The sequence below is a fragment of the Sphaerodactylus townsendi genome, linkage group LG01 (assembly GCF_021028975.2).
Source record: "Sphaerodactylus townsendi isolate TG3544 linkage group LG01, MPM_Stown_v2.3, whole genome shotgun sequence".
In the NCBI taxonomy this organism is placed as follows: domain Eukaryota; kingdom Metazoa; phylum Chordata; class Lepidosauria; order Squamata; family Sphaerodactylidae; genus Sphaerodactylus; species Sphaerodactylus townsendi.
The window spans coordinates 19416225-19437486 of record NC_059425.1 but is presented as its reverse complement, the minus strand read 5'-3'; the positions used below and the strand labels follow the sequence as shown (position 1 = coordinate 19437486).

The following is a 21262-nucleotide window of genomic DNA, read 5'->3' as shown; positions in this document are numbered from 1 at the left end:
GGGGGGTGGGGGGGGGGGGGGGTGGGGGGGGGGGGGGGTGGGGGGGGGGGGGGGTGGGGGGGGGGGGGGGTGGGGGGGGGGGGGGGTGGGGGGGGGGGGGGGTGGGGGGGGGGGGGGGTGGGGGGGGGGGGGGGTGGGGGGGGGGGGGGGTGGGGGGGGGGGGGGGTGGGGGGGGGGGGGGGTGGGGGGGGGGGGGGGTGGGGGGGGGGGGGGGTGGGGGGGGGGGGGGGTGGGGGGGGGGGGGGGTGGGGGGGGGGGGGGGTGGGGGGGGGGGGGGGTGGGGGGGGGGGGGGGTGGGGGGGGGGGGGGGTGGGGGGGGGGGGGGGTGGGGGGGGGGGGGGGTGGGGGGGGGGGGGGGTGGGGGGGGGGGGGGGTGGGGGGGGGGGGGGGTGGGGGGGGGGGGGGGTGGGGGGGGGGGGGGGTGGGGGGGGGGGGGGGTGGGGGGGGGGGGGGGTGGGGGGGGGGGGGGGTGGGGGGGGGGGGGGGTGGGGGGGGGGGGGGGTGGGGGGGGGGGGGGGTGGGGGGGGGGGGGGGTGGGGGGGGGGGGGGGTGGGGGGGGGGGGGGGTGGGGGGGGGGGGGGGTGGGGGGGGGGGGGGGTGGGGGGGGGGGGGGGTGGGGGGGGGGGGGGGTGGGGGGGGGGGGGGGTGGGGGGGGGGGGGGGTGGGGGGGGGGGGGGGTGGGGGGGGGGGGGGGTGGGGGGGGGGGGGGGTGGGGGGGGGGGGGGGTGGGGGGGGGGGGGGGTGGGGGGGGGGGGGGGTGGGGGGGGGGGGGGGTGGGGGGGGGGGGGGGTGGGGGGGGGGGGGGGTGGGGGGGGGGGGGGGTGGGGGGGGGGGGGGGTGGGGGGGGGGGGGGGTGGGGGGGGGGGGGGGTGGGGGGGGGGGGGGGTGGGGGGGGGGGGGGGTGGGGGGGGGGGGGGGTGGGGGGGGGGGGGGGTGGGGGGGGGGGGGGGTGGGGGGGGGGGGGGGTGGGGGGGGGGGGGGGTGGGGGGGGGGGGGGGTGGGGGGGGGGGGGGGTGGGGGGGGGGGGGGGTGGGGGGGGGGGGGGGTGGGGGGGGGGGGGGGTGGGGGGGGGGGGGGGTGGGGGGGGGGGGGGGTGGGGGGGGGGGGGGGTGGGGGGGGGGGGGGGTGGGGGGGGGGGGGGGTGGGGGGGGGGGGGGGTGGGGGGGGGGGGGGGTGGGGGGGGGGGGGGGTGGGGGGGGGGGGGGGTGGGGGGGGGGGGGGGTGGGGGGGGGGGGGGGTGGGGGGGGGGGGGGGTGGGGGGGGGGGGGGGTGGGGGGGGGGGGGGGTGGGGGGGGGGGGGGGTGGGGGGGGGGGGGGGTGGGGGGGGGGGGGGGTGGGGGGGGGGGGGGGTGGGGGGGGGGGGGGGTGGGGGGGGGGGGGGGTGGGGGGGGGGGGGGGTGGGGGGGGGGGGGGGTGGGGGGGGGGGGGGGTGGGGGGGGGGGGGGGTGGGGGGGGGGGGGGGTGGGGGGGGGGGGGGGTGGGGGGGGGGGGGGGTGGGGGGGGGGGGGGGTGGGGGGGGGGGGGGGTGGGGGGGGGGGGGGGTGGGGGGGGGGGGGGGTGGGGGGGGGGGGGGGTGGGGGGGGGGGGGGGTGGGGGGGGGGGGGGGTGGGGGGGGGGGGGGGTGGGGGGGGGGGGGGGTGGGGGGGGGGGGGGGTGGGGGGGGGGGGGGGTGGGGGGGGGGGGGGGTGGGGGGGGGGGGGGGTGGGGGGGGGGGGGGGTGGGGGGGGGGGGGGGTGGGGGGGGGGGGGGGTGGGGGGGGGGGGGGGTGGGGGGGGGGGGGGGTGGGGGGGGGGGGGGGTGGGGGGGGGGGGGGGTGGGGGGGGGGGGGGGTGGGGGGGGGGGGGGGTGGGGGGGGGGGGGGGTGGGGGGGGGGGGGGGTGGGGGGGGGGGGGGGTGGGGGGGGGGGGGGGTGGGGGGGGGGGGGGGTGGGGGGGGGGGGGGGTGGGGGGGGGGGGGGGTGGGGGGGGGGGGGGGTGGGGGGGGGGGGGGGTGGGGGGGGGGGGGGGTGGGGGGGGGGGGGGGTGGGGGGGGGGGGGGGTGGGGGGGGGGGGGGGTGGGGGGGGGGGGGGGTGGGGGGGGGGGGGGGTGGGGGGGGGGGGGGGTGGGGGGGGGGGGGGGTGGGGGGGGGGGGGGGTGGGGGGGGGGGGGGGTGGGGGGGGGGGGGGGTGGGGGGGGGGGGGGGTGGGGGGGGGGGGGGGTGGGGGGGGGGGGGGGTGGGGGGGGGGGGGGGTGGGGGGGGGGGGGGGTGGGGGGGGGGGGGGGTGGGGGGGGGGGGGGGTGGGGGGGGGGGGGGGTGGGGGGGGGGGGGGGTGGGGGGGGGGGGGGGTGGGGGGGGGGGGGGGTGGGGGGGGGGGGGGGTGGGGGGGGGGGGGGGTGGGGGGGGGGGGGGGTGGGGGGGGGGGGGGGTGGGGGGGGGGGGGGGTGGGGGGGGGGGGGGGTGGGGGGGGGGGGGGGTGGGGGGGGGGGGGGGTGGGGGGGGGGGGGGGTGGGGGGGGGGGGGGGTGGGGGGGGGGGGGGGTGGGGGGGGGGGGGGGTGGGGGGGGGGGGGGGTGGGGGGGGGGGGGGGTGGGGGGGGGGGGGGGTGGGGGGGGGGGGGGGTGGGGGGGGGGGGGGGTGGGGGGGGGGGGGGGTGGGGGGGGGGGGGGGTGGGGGGGGGGGGGGGTGGGGGGGGGGGGGGGTGGGGGGGGGGGGGGGTGGGGGGGGGGGGGGGTGGGGGGGGGGGGGGGTGGGGGGGGGGGGGGGTGGGGGGGGGGGGGGGTGGGGGGGGGGGGGGGTGGGGGGGGGGGGGGGTGGGGGGGGGGGGGGGTGGGGGGGGGGGGGGGTGGGGGGGGGGGGGGGTGGGGGGGGGGGGGGGTGGGGGGGGGGGGGGGTGGGGGGGGGGGGGGGTGGGGGGGGGGGGGGGTGGGGGGGGGGGGGGGTGGGGGGGGGGGGGGGTGGGGGGGGGGGGGGGTGGGGGGGGGGGGGGGTGGGGGGGGGGGGGGGTGGGGGGGGGGGGGGGTGGGGGGGGGGGGGGGTGGGGGGGGGGGGGGGTGGGGGGGGGGGGGGGTGGGGGGGGGGGGGGGTGGGGGGGGGGGGGGGTGGGGGGGGGGGGGGGTGGGGGGGGGGGGGGGTGGGGGGGGGGGGGGGTGGGGGGGGGGGGGGGTGGGGGGGGGGGGGGGTGGGGGGGGGGGGGGGTGGGGGGGGGGGGGGGTGGGGGGGGGGGGGGGTGGGGGGGGGGGGGGGTGGGGGGGGGGGGGGGTGGGGGGGGGGGGGGGTGGGGGGGGGGGGGGGTGGGGGGGGGGGGGGGTGGGGGGGGGGGGGGGTGGGGGGGGGGGGGGGTGGGGGGGGGGGGGGGTGGGGGGGGGGGGGGGTGGGGGGGGGGGGGGGTGGGGGGGGGGGGGGGTGGGGGGGGGGGGGGGTGGGGGGGGGGGGGGGTGGGGGGGGGGGGGGGTGGGGGGGGGGGGGGGTGGGGGGGGGGGGGGGTGGGGGGGGGGGGGGGTGGGGGGGGGGGGGGGTGGGGGGGGGGGGGGGTGGGGGGGGGGGGGGGTGGGGGGGGGGGGGGGTGGGGGGGGGGGGGGGTGGGGGGGGGGGGGGGTGGGGGGGGGGGGGGGTGGGGGGGGGGGGGGGTGGGGGGGGGGGGGGGTGGGGGGGGGGGGGGGTGGGGGGGGGGGGGGGTGGGGGGGGGGGGGGGTGGGGGGGGGGGGGGGTGGGGGGGGGGGGGGGTGGGGGGGGGGGGGGGTGGGGGGGGGGGGGGGTGGGGGGGGGGGGGGGTGGGGGGGGGGGGGGGTGGGGGGGGGGGGGGGTGGGGGGGGGGGGGGGTGGGGGGGGGGGGGGGTGGGGGGGGGGGGGGGTGGGGGGGGGGGGGGGTGGGGGGGGGGGGGGGTGGGGGGGGGGGGGGGTGGGGGGGGGGGGGGGTGGGGGGGGGGGGGGGTGGGGGGGGGGGGGGGTGGGGGGGGGGGGGGGTGGGGGGGGGGGGGGGTGGGGGGGGGGGGGGGTGGGGGGGGGGGGGGGTGGGGGGGGGGGGGGGTGGGGGGGGGGGGGGGTGGGGGGGGGGGGGGGTGGGGGGGGGGGGGGGTGGGGGGGGGGGGGGGTGGGGGGGGGGGGGGGTGGGGGGGGGGGGGGGTGGGGGGGGGGGGGGGTGGGGGGGGGGGGGGGTGGGGGGGGGGGGGGGTGGGGGGGGGGGGGGGTGGGGGGGGGGGGGGGTGGGGGGGGGGGGGGGTGGGGGGGGGGGGGGGTGGGGGGGGGGGGGGGTGGGGGGGGGGGGGGGTGGGGGGGGGGGGGGGTGGGGGGGGGGGGGGGTGGGGGGGGGGGGGGGTGGGGGGGGGGGGGGGTGGGGGGGGGGGGGGGTGGGGGGGGGGGGGGGTGGGGGGGGGGGGGGGTGGGGGGGGGGGGGGGTGGGGGGGGGGGGGGGTGGGGGGGGGGGGGGGTGGGGGGGGGGGGGGGTGGGGGGGGGGGGGGGTGGGGGGGGGGGGGGGTGGGGGGGGGGGGGGGTGGGGGGGGGGGGGGGTGGGGGGGGGGGGGGGTGGGGGGGGGGGGGGGTGGGGGGGGGGGGGGGTGGGGGGGGGGGGGGGTGGGGGGGGGGGGGGGTGGGGGGGGGGGGGGGTGGGGGGGGGGGGGGGTGGGGGGGGGGGGGGGTGGGGGGGGGGGGGGGTGGGGGGGGGGGGGGGTGGGGGGGGGGGGGGGTGGGGGGGGGGGGGGGTGGGGGGGGGGGGGGGTGGGGGGGGGGGGGGGTGGGGGGGGGGGGGGGTGGGGGGGGGGGGGGGTGGGGGGGGGGGGGGGTGGGGGGGGGGGGGGGTGGGGGGGGGGGGGGGTGGGGGGGGGGGGGGGTGGGGGGGGGGGGGGGTGGGGGGGGGGGGGGGTGGGGGGGGGGGGGGGTGGGGGGGGGGGGGGGTGGGGGGGGGGGGGGGTGGGGGGGGGGGGGGGTGGGGGGGGGGGGGGGTGGGGGGGGGGGGGGGTGGGGGGGGGGGGGGGTGGGGGGGGGGGGGGGTGGGGGGGGGGGGGGGTGGGGGGGGGGGGGGGTGGGGGGGGGGGGGGGTGGGGGGGGGGGGGGGTGGGGGGGGGGGGGGGTGGGGGGGGGGGGGGGTGGGGGGGGGGGGGGGTGGGGGGGGGGGGGGGTGGGGGGGGGGGGGGGTGGGGGGGGGGGGGGGTGGGGGGGGGGGGGGGTGGGGGGGGGGGGGGGTGGGGGGGGGGGGGGGTGGGGGGGGGGGGGGGTGGGGGGGGGGGGGGGTGGGGGGGGGGGGGGGTGGGGGGGGGGGGGGGTGGGGGGGGGGGGGGGTGGGGGGGGGGGGGGGTGGGGGGGGGGGGGGGTGGGGGGGGGGGGGGGTGGGGGGGGGGGGGGGTGGGGGGGGGGGGGGGTGGGGGGGGGGGGGGGTGGGGGGGGGGGGGGGTGGGGGGGGGGGGGGGTGGGGGGGGGGGGGGGTGGGGGGGGGGGGGGGTGGGGGGGGGGGGGGGTGGGGGGGGGGGGGGGTGGGGGGGGGGGGGGGTGGGGGGGGGGGGGGGTGGGGGGGGGGGGGGGTGGGGGGGGGGGGGGGTGGGGGGGGGGGGGGGTGGGGGGGGGGGGGGGTGGGGGGGGGGGGGGGTGGGGGGGGGGGGGGGTGGGGGGGGGGGGGGGTGGGGGGGGGGGGGGGTGGGGGGGGGGGGGGGTGGGGGGGGGGGGGGGTGGGGGGGGGGGGGGGTGGGGGGGGGGGGGGGTGGGGGGGGGGGGGGGTGGGGGGGGGGGGGGGTGGGGGGGGGGGGGGGTGGGGGGGGGGGGGGGTGGGGGGGGGGGGGGGTGGGGGGGGGGGGGGGTGGGGGGGGGGGGGGGTGGGGGGGGGGGGGGGTGGGGGGGGGGGGGGGTGGGGGGGGGGGGGGGTGGGGGGGGGGGGGGGTGGGGGGGGGGGGGGGTGGGGGGGGGGGGGGGTGGGGGGGGGGGGGGGTGGGGGGGGGGGGGGGTGGGGGGGGGGGGGGGTGGGGGGGGGGGGGGGTGGGGGGGGGGGGGGGTGGGGGGGGGGGGGGGTGGGGGGGGGGGGGGGTGGGGGGGGGGGGGGGTGGGGGGGGGGGGGGGTGGGGGGGGGGGGGGGTGGGGGGGGGGGGGGGTGGGGGGGGGGGGGGGTGGGGGGGGGGGGGGGTGGGGGGGGGGGGGGGTGGGGGGGGGGGGGGGTGGGGGGGGGGGGGGGTGGGGGGGGGGGGGGGTGGGGGGGGGGGGGGGTGGGGGGGGGGGGGGGTGGGGGGGGGGGGGGGTGGGGGGGGGGGGGGGTGGGGGGGGGGGGGGGTGGGGGGGGGGGGGGGTGGGGGGGGGGGGGGGTGGGGGGGGGGGGGGGTGGGGGGGGGGGGGGGTGGGGGGGGGGGGGGGTGGGGGGGGGGGGGGGTGGGGGGGGGGGGGGGTGGGGGGGGGGGGGGGTGGGGGGGGGGGGGGGTGGGGGGGGGGGGGGGTGGGGGGGGGGGGGGGTGGGGGGGGGGGGGGGTGGGGGGGGGGGGGGGTGGGGGGGGGGGGGGGTGGGGGGGGGGGGGGGTGGGGGGGGGGGGGGGTGGGGGGGGGGGGGGGTGGGGGGGGGGGGGGGTGGGGGGGGGGGGGGGTGGGGGGGGGGGGGGGTGGGGGGGGGGGGGGGTGGGGGGGGGGGGGGGTGGGGGGGGGGGGGGGTGGGGGGGGGGGGGGGTGGGGGGGGGGGGGGGTGGGGGGGGGGGGGGGTGGGGGGGGGGGGGGGTGGGGGGGGGGGGGGGTGGGGGGGGGGGGGGGTGGGGGGGGGGGGGGGTGGGGGGGGGGGGGGGTGGGGGGGGGGGGGGGTGGGGGGGGGGGGGGGTGGGGGGGGGGGGGGGTGGGGGGGGGGGGGGGTGGGGGGGGGGGGGGGTGGGGGGGGGGGGGGGTGGGGGGGGGGGGGGGTGGGGGGGGGGGGGGGTGGGGGGGGGGGGGGGTGGGGGGGGGGGGGGGTGGGGGGGGGGGGGGGTGGGGGGGGGGGGGGGTGGGGGGGGGGGGGGGTGGGGGGGGGGGGGGGTGGGGGGGGGGGGGGGTGGGGGGGGGGGGGGGTGGGGGGGGGGGGGGGTGGGGGGGGGGGGGGGTGGGGGGGGGGGGGGGTGGGGGGGGGGGGGGGTGGGGGGGGGGGGGGGTGGGGGGGGGGGGGGGTGGGGGGGGGGGGGGGTGGGGGGGGGGGGGGGTGGGGGGGGGGGGGGGTGGGGGGGGGGGGGGGTGGGGGGGGGGGGGGGTGGGGGGGGGGGGGGGTGGGGGGGGGGGGGGGTGGGGGGGGGGGGGGGTGGGGGGGGGGGGGGGTGGGGGGGGGGGGGGGTGGGGGGGGGGGGGGGTGGGGGGGGGGGGGGGTGGGGGGGGGGGGGGGTGGGGGGGGGGGGGGGTGGGGGGGGGGGGGGGTGGGGGGGGGGGGGGGTGGGGGGGGGGGGGGGTGGGGGGGGGGGGGGGTGGGGGGGGGGGGGGGTGGGGGGGGGGGGGGGTGGGGGGGGGGGGGGGTGGGGGGGGGGGGGGGTGGGGGGGGGGGGGGGTGGGGGGGGGGGGGGGTGGGGGGGGGGGGGGGTGGGGGGGGGGGGGGGTGGGGGGGGGGGGGGGTGGGGGGGGGGGGGGGTGGGGGGGGGGGGGGGTGGGGGGGGGGGGGGGTGGGGGGGGGGGGGGGTGGGGGGGGGGGGGGGTGGGGGGGGGGGGGGGTGGGGGGGGGGGGGGGTGGGGGGGGGGGGGGGTGGGGGGGGGGGGGGGTGGGGGGGGGGGGGGGTGGGGGGGGGGGGGGGTGGGGGGGGGGGGGGGTGGGGGGGGGGGGGGGTGGGGGGGGGGGGGGGTGGGGGGGGGGGGGGGTGGGGGGGGGGGGGGGTGGGGGGGGGGGGGGGTGGGGGGGGGGGGGGGTGGGGGGGGGGGGGGGTGGGGGGGGGGGGGGGTGGGGGGGGGGGGGGGTGGGGGGGGGGGGGGGTGGGGGGGGGGGGGGGTGGGGGGGGGGGGGGGTGGGGGGGGGGGGGGGTGGGGGGGGGGGGGGGTGGGGGGGGGGGGGGGTGGGGGGGGGGGGGGGTGGGGGGGGGGGGGGGTGGGGGGGGGGGGGGGTGGGGGGGGGGGGGGGTGGGGGGGGGGGGGGGTGGGGGGGGGGGGGGGTGGGGGGGGGGGGGGGTGGGGGGGGGGGGGGGTGGGGGGGGGGGGGGGTGGGGGGGGGGGGGGGTGGGGGGGGGGGGGGGTGGGGGGGGGGGGGGGTGGGGGGGGGGGGGGGTGGGGGGGGGGGGGGGTGGGGGGGGGGGGGGGTGGGGGGGGGGGGGGGTGGGGGGGGGGGGGGGTGGGGGGGGGGGGGGGTGGGGGGGGGGGGGGGTGGGGGGGGGGGGGGGTGGGGGGGGGGGGGGGTGGGGGGGGGGGGGGGTGGGGGGGGGGGGGGGTGGGGGGGGGGGGGGGTGGGGGGGGGGGGGGGTGGGGGGGGGGGGGGGTGGGGGGGGGGGGGGGTGGGGGGGGGGGGGGGTGGGGGGGGGGGGGGGTGGGGGGGGGGGGGGGTGGGGGGGGGGGGGGGTGGGGGGGGGGGGGGGTGGGGGGGGGGGGGGGTGGGGGGGGGGGGGGGTGGGGGGGGGGGGGGGTGGGGGGGGGGGGGGGTGGGGGGGGGGGGGGGTGGGGGGGGGGGGGGGTGGGGGGGGGGGGGGGTGGGGGGGGGGGGGGGTGGGGGGGGGGGGGGGTGGGGGGGGGGGGGGGTGGGGGGGGGGGGGGGTGGGGGGGGGGGGGGGTGGGGGGGGGGGGGGGTGGGGGGGGGGGGGGGTGGGGGGGGGGGGGGGTGGGGGGGGGGGGGGGTGGGGGGGGGGGGGGGTGGGGGGGGGGGGGGGTGGGGGGGGGGGGGGGTGGGGGGGGGGGGGGGTGGGGGGGGGGGGGGGTGGGGGGGGGGGGGGGTGGGGGGGGGGGGGGGTGGGGGGGGGGGGGGGTGGGGGGGGGGGGGGGTGGGGGGGGGGGGGGGTGGGGGGGGGGGGGGGTGGGGGGGGGGGGGGGTGGGGGGGGGGGGGGGTGGGGGGGGGGGGGGGTGGGGGGGGGGGGGGGTGGGGGGGGGGGGGGGTGGGGGGGGGGGGGGGTGGGGGGGGGGGGGGGTGGGGGGGGGGGGGGGTGGGGGGGGGGGGGGGTGGGGGGGGGGGGGGGTGGGGGGGGGGGGGGGTGGGGGGGGGGGGGGGTGGGGGGGGGGGGGGGTGGGGGGGGGGGGGGGTGGGGGGGGGGGGGGGTGGGGGGGGGGGGGGGTGGGGGGGGGGGGGGGTGGGGGGGGGGGGGGGTGGGGGGGGGGGGGGGTGGGGGGGGGGGGGGGTGGGGGGGGGGGGGGGTGGGGGGGGGGGGGGGTGGGGGGGGGGGGGGGTGGGGGGGGGGGGGGGTGGGGGGGGGGGGGGGTGGGGGGGGGGGGGGGTGGGGGGGGGGGGGGGTGGGGGGGGGGGGGGGTGGGGGGGGGGGGGGGTGGGGGGGGGGGGGGGTGGGGGGGGGGGGGGGTGGGGGGGGGGGGGGGTGGGGGGGGGGGGGGGTGGGGGGGGGGGGGGGTGGGGGGGGGGGGGGGTGGGGGGGGGGGGGGGTGGGGGGGGGGGGGGGTGGGGGGGGGGGGGGGTGGGGGGGGGGGGGGGTGGGGGGGGGGGGGGGTGGGGGGGGGGGGGGGTGGGGGGGGGGGGGGGTGGGGGGGGGGGGGGGTGGGGGGGGGGGGGGGTGGGGGGGGGGGGGGGTGGGGGGGGGGGGGGGTGGGGGGGGGGGGGGGTGGGGGGGGGGGGGGGTGGGGGGGGGGGGGGGTGGGGGGGGGGGGGGGTGGGGGGGGGGGGGGGTGGGGGGGGGGGGGGGTGGGGGGGGGGGGGGGTGGGGGGGGGGGGGGGTGGGGGGGGGGGGGGGTGGGGGGGGGGGGGGGTGGGGGGGGGGGGGGGTGGGGGGGGGGGGGGGTGGGGGGGGGGGGGGGTGGGGGGGGGGGGGGGTGGGGGGGGGGGGGGGTGGGGGGGGGGGGGGGTGGGGGGGGGGGGGGGTGGGGGGGGGGGGGGGTGGGGGGGGGGGGGGGTGGGGGGGGGGGGGGGTGGGGGGGGGGGGGGGTGGGGGGGGGGGGGGGTGGGGGGGGGGGGGGGTGGGGGGGGGGGGGGGTGGGGGGGGGGGGGGGTGGGGGGGGGGGGGGGTGGGGGGGGGGGGGGGTGGGGGGGGGGGGGGGTGGGGGGGGGGGGGGGTGGGGGGGGGGGGGGGTGGGGGGGGGGGGGGGTGGGGGGGGGGGGGGGTGGGGGGGGGGGGGGGTGGGGGGGGGGGGGGGTGGGGGGGGGGGGGGGTGGGGGGGGGGGGGGGTGGGGGGGGGGGGGGGTGGGGGGGGGGGGGGGTGGGGGGGGGGGGGGGTGGGGGGGGGGGGGGGTGGGGGGGGGGGGGGGTGGGGGGGGGGGGGGGTGGGGGGGGGGGGGGGTGGGGGGGGGGGGGGGTGGGGGGGGGGGGGGGTGGGGGGGGGGGGGGGTGGGGGGGGGGGGGGGTGGGGGGGGGGGGGGGTGGGGGGGGGGGGGGGTGGGGGGGGGGGGGGGTGGGGGGGGGGGGGGGTGGGGGGGGGGGGGGGTGGGGGGGGGGGGGGGTGGGGGGGGGGGGGGGTGGGGGGGGGGGGGGGTGGGGGGGGGGGGGGGTGGGGGGGGGGGGGGGTGGGGGGGGGGGGGGGTGGGGGGGGGGGGGGGTGGGGGGGGGGGGGGGTGGGGGGGGGGGGGGGTGGGGGGGGGGGGGGGTGGGGGGGGGGGGGGGTGGGGGGGGGGGGGGGTGGGGGGGGGGGGGGGTGGGGGGGGGGGGGGGTGGGGGGGGGGGGGGGTGGGGGGGGGGGGGGGTGGGGGGGGGGGGGGGTGGGGGGGGGGGGGGGTGGGGGGGGGGGGGGGTGGGGGGGGGGGGGGGTGGGGGGGGGGGGGGGTGGGGGGGGGGGGGGGTGGGGGGGGGGGGGGGTGGGGGGGGGGGGGGGTGGGGGGGGGGGGGGGTGGGGGGGGGGGGGGGTGGGGGGGGGGGGGGGTGGGGGGGGGGGGGGGTGGGGGGGGGGGGGGGTGGGGGGGGGGGGGGGTGGGGGGGGGGGGGGGTGGGGGGGGGGGGGGGTGGGGGGGGGGGGGGGTGGGGGGGGGGGGGGGTGGGGGGGGGGGGGGGTGGGGGGGGGGGGGGGTGGGGGGGGGGGGGGGTGGGGGGGGGGGGGGGTGGGGGGGGGGGGGGGTGGGGGGGGGGGGGGGTGGGGGGGGGGGGGGGTGGGGGGGGGGGGGGGTGGGGGGGGGGGGGGGTGGGGGGGGGGGGGGGTGGGGGGGGGGGGGGGTGGGGGGGGGGGGGGGTGGGGGGGGGGGGGGGTGGGGGGGGGGGGGGGTGGGGGGGGGGGGGGGTGGGGGGGGGGGGGGGTGGGGGGGGGGGGGGGTGGGGGGGGGGGGGGGTGGGGGGGGGGGGGGGTGGGGGGGGGGGGGGGTGGGGGGGGGGGGGGGTGGGGGGGGGGGGGGGTGGGGGGGGGGGGGGGTGGGGGGGGGGGGGGGTGGGGGGGGGGGGGGGTGGGGGGGGGGGGGGGTGGGGGGGGGGGGGGGTGGGGGGGGGGGGGGGTGGGGGGGGGGGGGGGTGGGGGGGGGGGGGGGTGGGGGGGGGGGGGGGTGGGGGGGGGGGGGGGTGGGGGGGGGGGGGGGTGGGGGGGGGGGGGGGTGGGGGGGGGGGGGGGTGGGGGGGGGGGGGGGTGGGGGGGGGGGGGGGTGGGGGGGGGGGGGGGTGGGGGGGGGGGGGGGTGGGGGGGGGGGGGGGTGGGGGGGGGGGGGGGTGGGGGGGGGGGGGGGTGGGGGGGGGGGGGGGTGGGGGGGGGGGGGGGTGGGGGGGGGGGGGGGTGGGGGGGGGGGGGGGTGGGGGGGGGGGGGGGTGGGGGGGGGGGGGGGTGGGGGGGGGGGGGGGTGGGGGGGGGGGGGGGTGGGGGGGGGGGGGGGTGGGGGGGGGGGGGGGTGGGGGGGGGGGGGGGTGGGGGGGGGGGGGGGTGGGGGGGGGGGGGGGTGGGGGGGGGGGGGGGTGGGGGGGGGGGGGGGTGGGGGGGGGGGGGGGTGGGGGGGGGGGGGGGTGGGGGGGGGGGGGGGTGGGGGGGGGGGGGGGTGGGGGGGGGGGGGGGTGGGGGGGGGGGGGGGTGGGGGGGGGGGGGGGTGGGGGGGGGGGGGGGTGGGGGGGGGGGGGGGTGGGGGGGGGGGGGGGTGGGGGGGGGGGGGGGTGGGGGGGGGGGGGGGTGGGGGGGGGGGGGGGTGGGGGGGGGGGGGGGTGGGGGGGGGGGGGGGTGGGGGGGGGGGGGGGTGGGGGGGGGGGGGGGTGGGGGGGGGGGGGGGTGGGGGGGGGGGGGGGTGGGGGGGGGGGGGGGTGGGGGGGGGGGGGGGTGGGGGGGGGGGGGGGTGGGGGGGGGGGGGGGTGGGGGGGGGGGGGGGTGGGGGGGGGGGGGGGTGGGGGGGGGGGGGGGTGGGGGGGGGGGGGGGTGGGGGGGGGGGGGGGTGGGGGGGGGGGGGGGTGGGGGGGGGGGGGGGTGGGGGGGGGGGGGGGTGGGGGGGGGGGGGGGTGGGGGGGGGGGGGGGTGGGGGGGGGGGGGGGTGGGGGGGGGGGGGGGTGGGGGGGGGGGGGGGTGGGGGGGGGGGGGGGTGGGGGGGGGGGGGGGTGGGGGGGGGGGGGGGTGGGGGGGGGGGGGGGTGGGGGGGGGGGGGGGTGGGGGGGGGGGGGGGTGGGGGGGGGGGGGGGTGGGGGGGGGGGGGGGTGGGGGGGGGGGGGGGTGGGGGGGGGGGGGGGTGGGGGGGGGGGGGGGTGGGGGGGGGGGGGGGTGGGGGGGGGGGGGGGTGGGGGGGGGGGGGGGTGGGGGGGGGGGGGGGTGGGGGGGGGGGGGGGTGGGGGGGGGGGGGGGTGGGGGGGGGGGGGGGTGGGGACCCCCCCTCCCCCCACTTTCTGGGCATGTCAGTGTGGATTCTAATCTGCATGAATGACTGTGTCTGGAAACAAGATTGCTCAGACTGGTCCTCTCTAGTTAGATCTCAGAAGCTAAGCAGGGTTAGCTCTCATTGGTACTTGGATGGAACTCTGTTAAAGAAATCCAGGGTCATTGGGCAGAGGCAGGCAATGGCAAACCACCTTTGAACATCTCTTGTTTTGAAAACCCAACAGTGTCACCATAAATTGGCCATGACTTAGTGGCACTTTCCACTACCACCACTGGAAACAGGTGTATGAATTGCTATAGGATGGCAGAGTACAGGATTTGATTTTGGGTATGTGTGTCAGGGATCTGCCAAATAGTTCATGTTCCTTGAATAGATGCGCTGAAGTCCAGCATAAACTTGCCTGAGATCCTTGTATTTGAGACTAAAGGCTGTCAGACAAAAAGTCTAGATAAGTGCTCAAGACCTTGCTGGATTTAATCCTTTGCTGTTGAAATAAGATGTATGCTCATGAGGGGACTGCTGTTTAGATAACACTAGTTTAGTGTAACTAAACATAATGTAGTAACTAAACATAATGTAGTTCTTTGGAGAAAGATTCAGGTTGATTTATTCAAGTGCTTCAAGTCTCCTGCAATGTGAAAGGGAAAAAGTCATTCTTATTCAGGGAGATTTGGTAAATTGCATCTTTCCAGAGAGGTTTGTTCCTTTTAAGCATATGAGAGCTGAAAACAGGCATTCCTGCCTTTTGCAGCGAAGGCCAACGGGGGTGGGGTGGGATCTCTTTATATTATTCAATTATTCTTAAAACTAAATTCCGTAATAAAGAGGATGTAAAATCTTAGCTAAGGTATAAGTAGACTTAAAACTAATTTCTTAACTGATGTGTTCACATAACTTCAGAACTTTTCTTATTGCAAGGAAAATTTACCATTGACATCTTATTTTACAAAACAAAATTTCTTTTGTATTGTCAAAGGCTTCCTGGCTGGATTCAACTGGTTGTTGTGGGGTTTCCAGGCTGTGTGGCTGTGGTCTGGTAGATCTTGTTCCTAACGTTTCACCAGCATCTGTGGCTGGCATCTTCAGAGAGAGAAGTGTGTTACACACTGCGCCCAGTATTGTGATTTCATGATTTTACCTTGTTCTACTGTTAGTTTGGGTTTGAAATTTCTCCCAGTTTGTCCCCCCACCCCTGCTTTGTGGCTAGGCTGTTACTTGCTAACTTGCTTTGGTTCTACTTTTAAGTTTGTTGTCTTAGCTTTTTAAAAAAAGAAAACAACCTTTTCTTTAGAAGTGGTTTGTTTTCCTGTAGTTCTTGCTGTGCCCTGGGCAAACCTGTGGGTCTCCCCACTTCAGTTTTTTTTTTTTTTGGGGGGGGGGGGACTTGTGTTTCTGCTGTCGTGTAGTGCTGTGTGGATTTGGTAGGAGATTCAGGGCTTGCAAATGTGCCCCCCCCCTTGATGTCCATAGTTCATTAGGTGTTGTAGAGTGGCTTCATTTTAAAAGGGAGGTGTGTGGAAGGCAGTAGGGAAGGGTGTGTGTGCCTCTGTTCTTCTGGAGGGAAAAATGCTGCTATTCTCTATTTGAAGCAGTGAGAGGTGTGGGATTGGGTGAGGCTTGCTGTTATGCCAAGCTGTCCCTGTGGTAGAGATTTCAATGGCGGTGCTCTGCTGGGGTCTTGCTCTGGGTAGGGGCACCAAATTTACCTCAGGGCTGCTGCTGAGTGTCCTGACAGGAACCAGTCAACTTTGCTGAAGTTTGCTTTGGAGGGGCAAATGCTATGGGGCACCCAGTTGAAGGTGAAGCTGCTGCCCACAGAATGAGTGCCCAGACATCCAAACTTCAGCAAAGCTGGCTGGTTCTATCTCTACAATGGAATAGTTCTGAACTGGGCTTCTTAGATAATCTGGGGTGCCTTCTTAGTGTCATAGATGAGTTTCTTACCTTATAGGCTTTAAACATATTTCAGATGAAAAAGCAGTTATTCAGGGTTATTCTAAGACTATGTTTTCTAAGTTAAGTTATTTTCAGAAGACTGAGTTCATGTCAGTTAGTGCCTTTGTCAGTATTAAAATTCAATGTGTGCAACTACTGTGGAAAACATGACTTGAAATTTGTCCCTGTCCTCTCCCTCTCTCCCTCCCTCCCAGCACTGTGCTGTGTTTCCAATGCTGGGGTCAATTGGGGGTGCTGGATAGAACACCGTAAACGTTTTCACAGCAGTGATAAAACATTTTGAAAGCATTTTGAAAAAATTGGCTAAAGGTTTGATTTCTGCTGAGTGGTATGGACTATTGCTGCATTGAGGCATGTTCTATAATGTGATGGTGATTAGAAATGACCTGGTGCAAAAGAATCATTGTTTGGTCATGGGGGGGGGGGTCATGGGGGGGCGCCAAACTCAAGTTTTGTCCCCGGGCTACAGTTTGCCTAGGTACGCCCCTGGCCAGCAGTGCTTCTATGGCACAGTTGATTGAGTGTTTGGCTGCTGGGCAAAAGGTTGCTGGTTCAAGCCCAACCAGGGACAAGCTGTTTTGATGAAATGGGGAAGTGTATGCTTGTGTCTACCTTGCATTCACTGTCTTAAACAATTACAGACGAAGGCACGTGGAAACAGGGCTTTGTTCTTATCGCCCATCCCTATGTAACCATTCTGCGCCTGCTCGTATCTGTCCATTCAAAGATTTAAAAAATTCCTGCCCCAGCACAATGCGGCAGCCGATCAGGATAGCCCCTGAGCGGATCGTGTGTTTGATCCGCCAACAGTGGGGAATCCTGCGTGACTGCCGTGTTTCTAGGAGCAAGGGGATAGAAGCTGCAGTGGGGAGCATGAATCCGTGATCAAAAGCTCCTGATTCTTTTCAAACCAGTTTGAATCGGGTTCCATTTTTGAAGTGGGGAATCGACCTACGGTAGCTCAGCTCCTGCCATGTTTCTTGTTCCTGGGGCTTCCTGCGCTTTTGGCCTGGGAGCCTGGGGAGTTATCAAGTCAATAATGTTATCTGCTTTTGGAATGTGTTTGTCTGAGTGAAACTGCCGCTGTCTCTTCCCATTTTTCTTCCCTCCCTCCTCCTTCATCTCCTCCCCAGGGGGAACTGATGTGTGTGTGTCTAGTTGGCTCAGTAGTGTGCTGAGGGAGTGTGGGTCTGACGTATTTCTGCTGGGAACATATAATCTGTTGCTTCTAAGGGTCTGACCAGTTCAGGAAATAGAACTATCAGCTATTCCTATGCTTGTCATCAATAAAACAAGAATTCTACTGTTAAAGTACTGGTTCCTGTCTTTGAGAAAGTCTGGGGCTGTGACACAACCCAGGCAACTTCCGCAAGGCACAATTATACTGGGTTACAATCGGTATCTTACAATCCAGGATATTTCCCTTGCTCAACCTGGGATATTTGGGCTGTGCAGAAACAACCCCAGAGCAGCCCAGAACTTCTTCCTGATCTCCAGCACAGCACACAGTCAAAACAACAATCATATGTTCTTACAACCCAATATTTAAACAATGCAAGTTGAAAGGAATAAAAGCAAATGAAATTAATCTACATATAATCGAGAAGCAGTGGTGACCAAAACAAGTTGAAATATTTCTAATTTTTTAAAATCTGTGTTTAAGCACTGATACTATTTCAGAGAATAATGTTAGACCTAAAAATTGAATTGGCAACATACATTTCAGTCAGGATATGATGGTTGTAAACCTAACTATAATATCAGTCCTTAGATGGACATTTTCAATTTTTGGAAACAAGATTTCAAATTACTTAGATGCTGGACATCTTGAATCACATGTGAATTCACAGTATTATATATTAATGTACAGATTGAGATGTATTCTTTCAGATGGCTTTTGATTGATTGATTTAATTTTTTGTTTAATTATTTATTTATTATATCAAAGTTAACTGGAGATATTGTTGAGTATGCAGTAATCCATGATCTTAGTAGGGCAGGACTTTCCCAAATCTCTCTCATAAAAAAAAACCTAGCTAAAATCTTCTTCCATTGCTAATTTTTCAAAACTGCAAACTATTTCAGTTCGGAACATTCAGACCCATAACACTGCAGTCTGAACAGACCATGAAAATCTGGCTCAGCAAACAGTGTCACTTCAAACTGGAACAAACTATTAATTGAATCAAAATATTTCCATTCCAAAATGTTCAGGATGATGCACTGTGCCATTCCAAATCACCTGCTGGGAAAAGTCCCCAACCCTTTTTCTGTAACTCCTGGAAGGACAAAAATGTATGGGCAGATTTATTGATGAAATGCAGTTTATTAAGTTTGAACAATTGACTTGAATGTGCATTTCTTCTGCTCCCAAGGTGAGGTCCCAGGAGCTGGCATCTCTAGTCTTAATTCTATCGCAACAGATTGTGCCGTGGTGAAGAAACAGCGTCTTCGGAAAGTGGTGGGGCAGGATAAATACCAAATCAACAACAAGTATGATAAAAGATACACACCACGTCCTGTGGATGAAATCATCTTCAGGGCAAAAGCAAAGGTGGGGAAAAAGATTGCCTATAACGTGATCAGTCAGAACTGTGAGCATTTCGTCACTAAGCTGCGTTATGGCATTCCAGTCAGTGACCAGGTAAGTAGACTCTCTTCCTCTGTGTGTATTGACAGTCTACAAGATATGGAACTGGGATACAGTTTCCTGGTCCCAAACAGTAAGGACCTGACCAGACAAGATTCTCGTGGCCTGCTGAGTGCACAGGAGTTTTAGTTTACAGCTGGCTAGCAGAAGCAGGCAGAGAGAGGGGGCTTACTTCAAGTCCTGAGGAAAAGCAGTCCAGTGTAAGTTGTCCAACCAAAGCAAGGGGCAGGTCAGTCAATCCGGTCTGGGTCCACAAATCCAAAACATTCAGTCTGAGAGCAGGTGCTGCAGAAACTATCAGGCTGTTTCCCAAAGTTGCTCCTGCAACTCTTACAGTTTGCAGCTGCCTCTTTTATAAGCCTGCATTCCTACTCAGTCTGAATCCTGAGCTGATTCCCAACCACCCCTTTGGCGTCTCTGGGCCTCCAAACAGGTGCTGCGTCTTTTGGCATGGAGTGCCTGACGGCCATGATGTCTGAGCTGCCTCACAGAAACAGGTGAGCCAGGAGGACTGTCTGGCTTGTCCTCTTTATCTCAGCTTAGGCCAGTGTAACCTCAGCTTGTGGGTTCTGTGGGGCAGTACTTGGAAGGAGTTGCAAAGAACCAAATTTAAACAAAACAGTTTACTTCTCTTTACAAATAACATTAAACATCAACATTTAACATTTACAATTCAAGGTCCTGTTCAGGTTTGCATTTCAAGTCCTTATATTTACAGTCTACTGATATTGCCAAGTCCAATTCTTCTTTGCTGGTGGTTGGTTTTGAAGACTTCAAAGGCTTGGTGAACGGGATTCAAGATGATGAAGGTTCCCAGAAAAACTCTCACCATTTACATACACAAAAACCCTGAAACAATAAATTCTAACATTTAAAATATAGCAAAAAAAAAATAAACTCCCTTCCCACTAGTTCCCCACAACATTGCAGTTACCTTAAACAAGGTGTTAAGGGCTTAATAAAATCAATCAAGGTCCCAGCCTGGTAGCCTTGCTTCCTCCAACCTCATGAGTTCTGCAGCATTCTGCTTCTTTTCAGACTCCACCCCTTTCTGGGTCATCCCATTCTGACACAGGGGTTACACCAGCACTGCCTTCTACCTGTGTGACTTCTGGTTGCTCATGGGACTCAACCAACTGTGGCTCTGGAGAGTCAGCCAGCTGAGACTCTGATGAAGCTGGGTCATCATGCCAGTATTCCTCATTGGAGGAAGCCTGGCTGGCTGCTGGGGAGCCCACGACAAAGATGTTATTTCCCTCTCAACTTACAGGTACCATAACGGTACTACTGCAAGTGTATCTTCCTGCTGCTTCTCCTCTGTGCCCATTTTTCCTCTCTGTTCTCATGTTTCTCTTGTTAGTATGATTGGGCATCACTTGCATGCCTCCAACTCAGGACAAACTAGACAGGATCCTTTTTAAAAAGTTGGAGCTGGGTTCTCCTGACCCAACTGTGTTTCTCTGCAGCCGGACAGCAGCTGCAGGGGAATGCCAGTTTAAGAAAAGAAAAGGGAACCCTTTCAGGTTGGAACACTGCTGAGGAGGAAATATGGACTCCTGCCTTCCCCCTCCAGCTGTTTTCCTGCACTGCAAGGGTGCTGTGGAGAAGCTTTTTCACATAGGCAGAATACTCCATGTGGCAACCACAAGGAGATACCATGTCCCAGTATTTTTGTTTTGGTTTCTACACAGAATGATGGTGATGGGTTGGTAGAGTCGTTTTTTGGCATTGGGTAACCTATGCACAGAGACAAATTTGTGAATGATCAACTAATTGAATGCTTGCTCATAGGAGCTCAATTTAAAAAGAATTCAAAACTGGCACCCTGCAAATACCTTTAAAAAAACAAAACCCTAGTAGACCTTATTATTGACACTACTGCTCCGTTACCAAAAAGACCAAGCTTTTTGTTTTGAAGAGGTTAAGGAAAATGCTCAAGAATCCTGGGATACCATCCCAGTGATGAAACCTTGTGTCAACAGTGATGTGTATTTGGGCAGTAGGGGGTACCAACATGAAGATAATGCAAATGTGCCTGGCACAACTTGTCTGTAATATACAAAAGAAAAAGAGAAAAGGGCATTTTGATTATATTCTTGCATTTCAAAAATTAGAACTTGGGAGTGTGACAGTAGTCTGTGCTATATTCTGTTCCACAAAAAAGATGATAGTAGGGTTGTTTATGCCTCTGCCATGATGCCTTTTGCACTTTTATGGACTGAAGAGAGTAAATTTATTCTAATGGGACTATATTCTAATGCAGAAACATACAATTTTCTCATCTGCTGCATTTCAACTGATCATATCATCATCTTTCTGTGGAAACAGACGATCAAGTGGGAGAGAGTCAGTCAGTGCTGTGTGAGAGAGAGAGAGAGAGACAGAGAGACAGAGAGGCCCCTTCCGCACACACAAAATAATGCGTTTTCAAACCACTTTCACAACTGTTTGCAAGTGGATTTTGCTATTCCGCACAGCTTCAAAGAGCACTGAAAGCAGTTTGAAAGTGCATTATTCTGCATGTGCGGAATGAGCCAGAGAGAGAGAGAGAGAGAATTTAAATGGGAGTCCTACATTCCAAACATCATGGTTCTTACATTCCAGTGGAAAATTTCAGTCATCTTTGTTAATGTTAATTGTGAGGGAAACAGCTGTCACTATGCAATAACGAAACTGAGGGGAGAGTTTGATCTGAGAGACTGGTGAGTTCTGAAAAAGGGGAGATGTGTGCATAAGGGAGAATCCAACCCAAAGGGAATGTATGCCCAATGCAAAGGAGGCTGCTAAGTGTGTAAATGCACTCAGTTTTAAAGCCAAGCCACTTAGCTATTAAAAGCAAAGGATAGAAAAAGAATGGATTTCTTGCTTCCTGTTTATTCCTATCCATTCTTATTAACAAACATTGAAGATGAGACTTGTTATGCTCCTTTTTCATCAATATGGGAATGAATACCCACCCTCCATGAAGACCCAATCTTCTCTTTTTCTCTGCAGGTCAATGATGGTATTGACTTGGCTGAAACAGTCATGACTGTTATCACCGGCGCTGCTGTTGGTATCATGGGCATTGCTGCATTGGTGCTTGGAAGAAAACATTGACCCCTGCAACAAGAGGAAAAGAGAGCTCTTACTGTAAACTGAACCAGAGGGTCCTGCAGGCAGAATTACCGGCACCAGCTTCCTTGATCTTACTATAACTCTGTTTCACGTAAAGATGTTAGTGTGGTCAGTTGAGGTGCAGCAGCTGAGAAAATTGTATGCTTCCGCAGTAGAATATAGTCCCACACAAATATGAGAATTATCATTAACTTTTATGCACTGCCTTTGTCAAAACCATTATTTTGCACATTATTGAACATGATGTTTTGAGACGAGAACATTTATGCCAAAATGTATTTTTATTTTCAAACCGGGGGGGGGGGGGGGGGCAGGGCTAGGTAGGCACTAGGACCCAGGCAGGGCATTCTACAACAAAGAGATCGGCATGCTTTGTTCCGTGTCGGAGGAATGTACAATTTACTAACATATTTATGTGAAACAAAGCATAGATCCTTCCATAATATTGTTCTAATGGTTGCACCCTTTAGCTAAAAGCTAGTGATTTCTTATCTCAGCCTTCTTTCTGCAAAAGTTGCTTCACACTTGCACATGATGCCCCACATATATCAGTTCCTAGGGGATTGCTTTCACATTGTTGTTTGTCTAGAGATATTTGCGGTCTTTCTTCTCCTGTAGATAATATTACTGTTTCCTCTTCTCTTGCATCTTTCGGTTTTTCTCTTAAATTCTAATCCCTTCTTGGCTTCCTCAGCTTTCCCTTTCTTACTCCTCTGATTTCAGGATGCCTGTGCCACCTTAAGGGCA

The 21262-nt window shown here is 73.4% G+C and overlaps 1 protein-coding gene across 1 annotated transcript; it reads left to right on the top strand.

The window, feature by feature from the left end:
• Window positions 1-17119: 17119 nt before the first annotated feature.
• LOC125436880 (phospholipase A and acyltransferase 3-like) lies at window positions 17120-20784 on the top strand (the record flags this gene model as incomplete). The annotated part of the gene is made up of 2 exons (XM_048504229.1): window positions 17120-17392; window positions 20393-20784. Coding segments are annotated over 2 exons (378 nt in total), but the record flags the coding sequence as incomplete, so codon positions are not given.
• Between the last annotated feature and the right edge of the window lie 478 nt (window positions 20785-21262).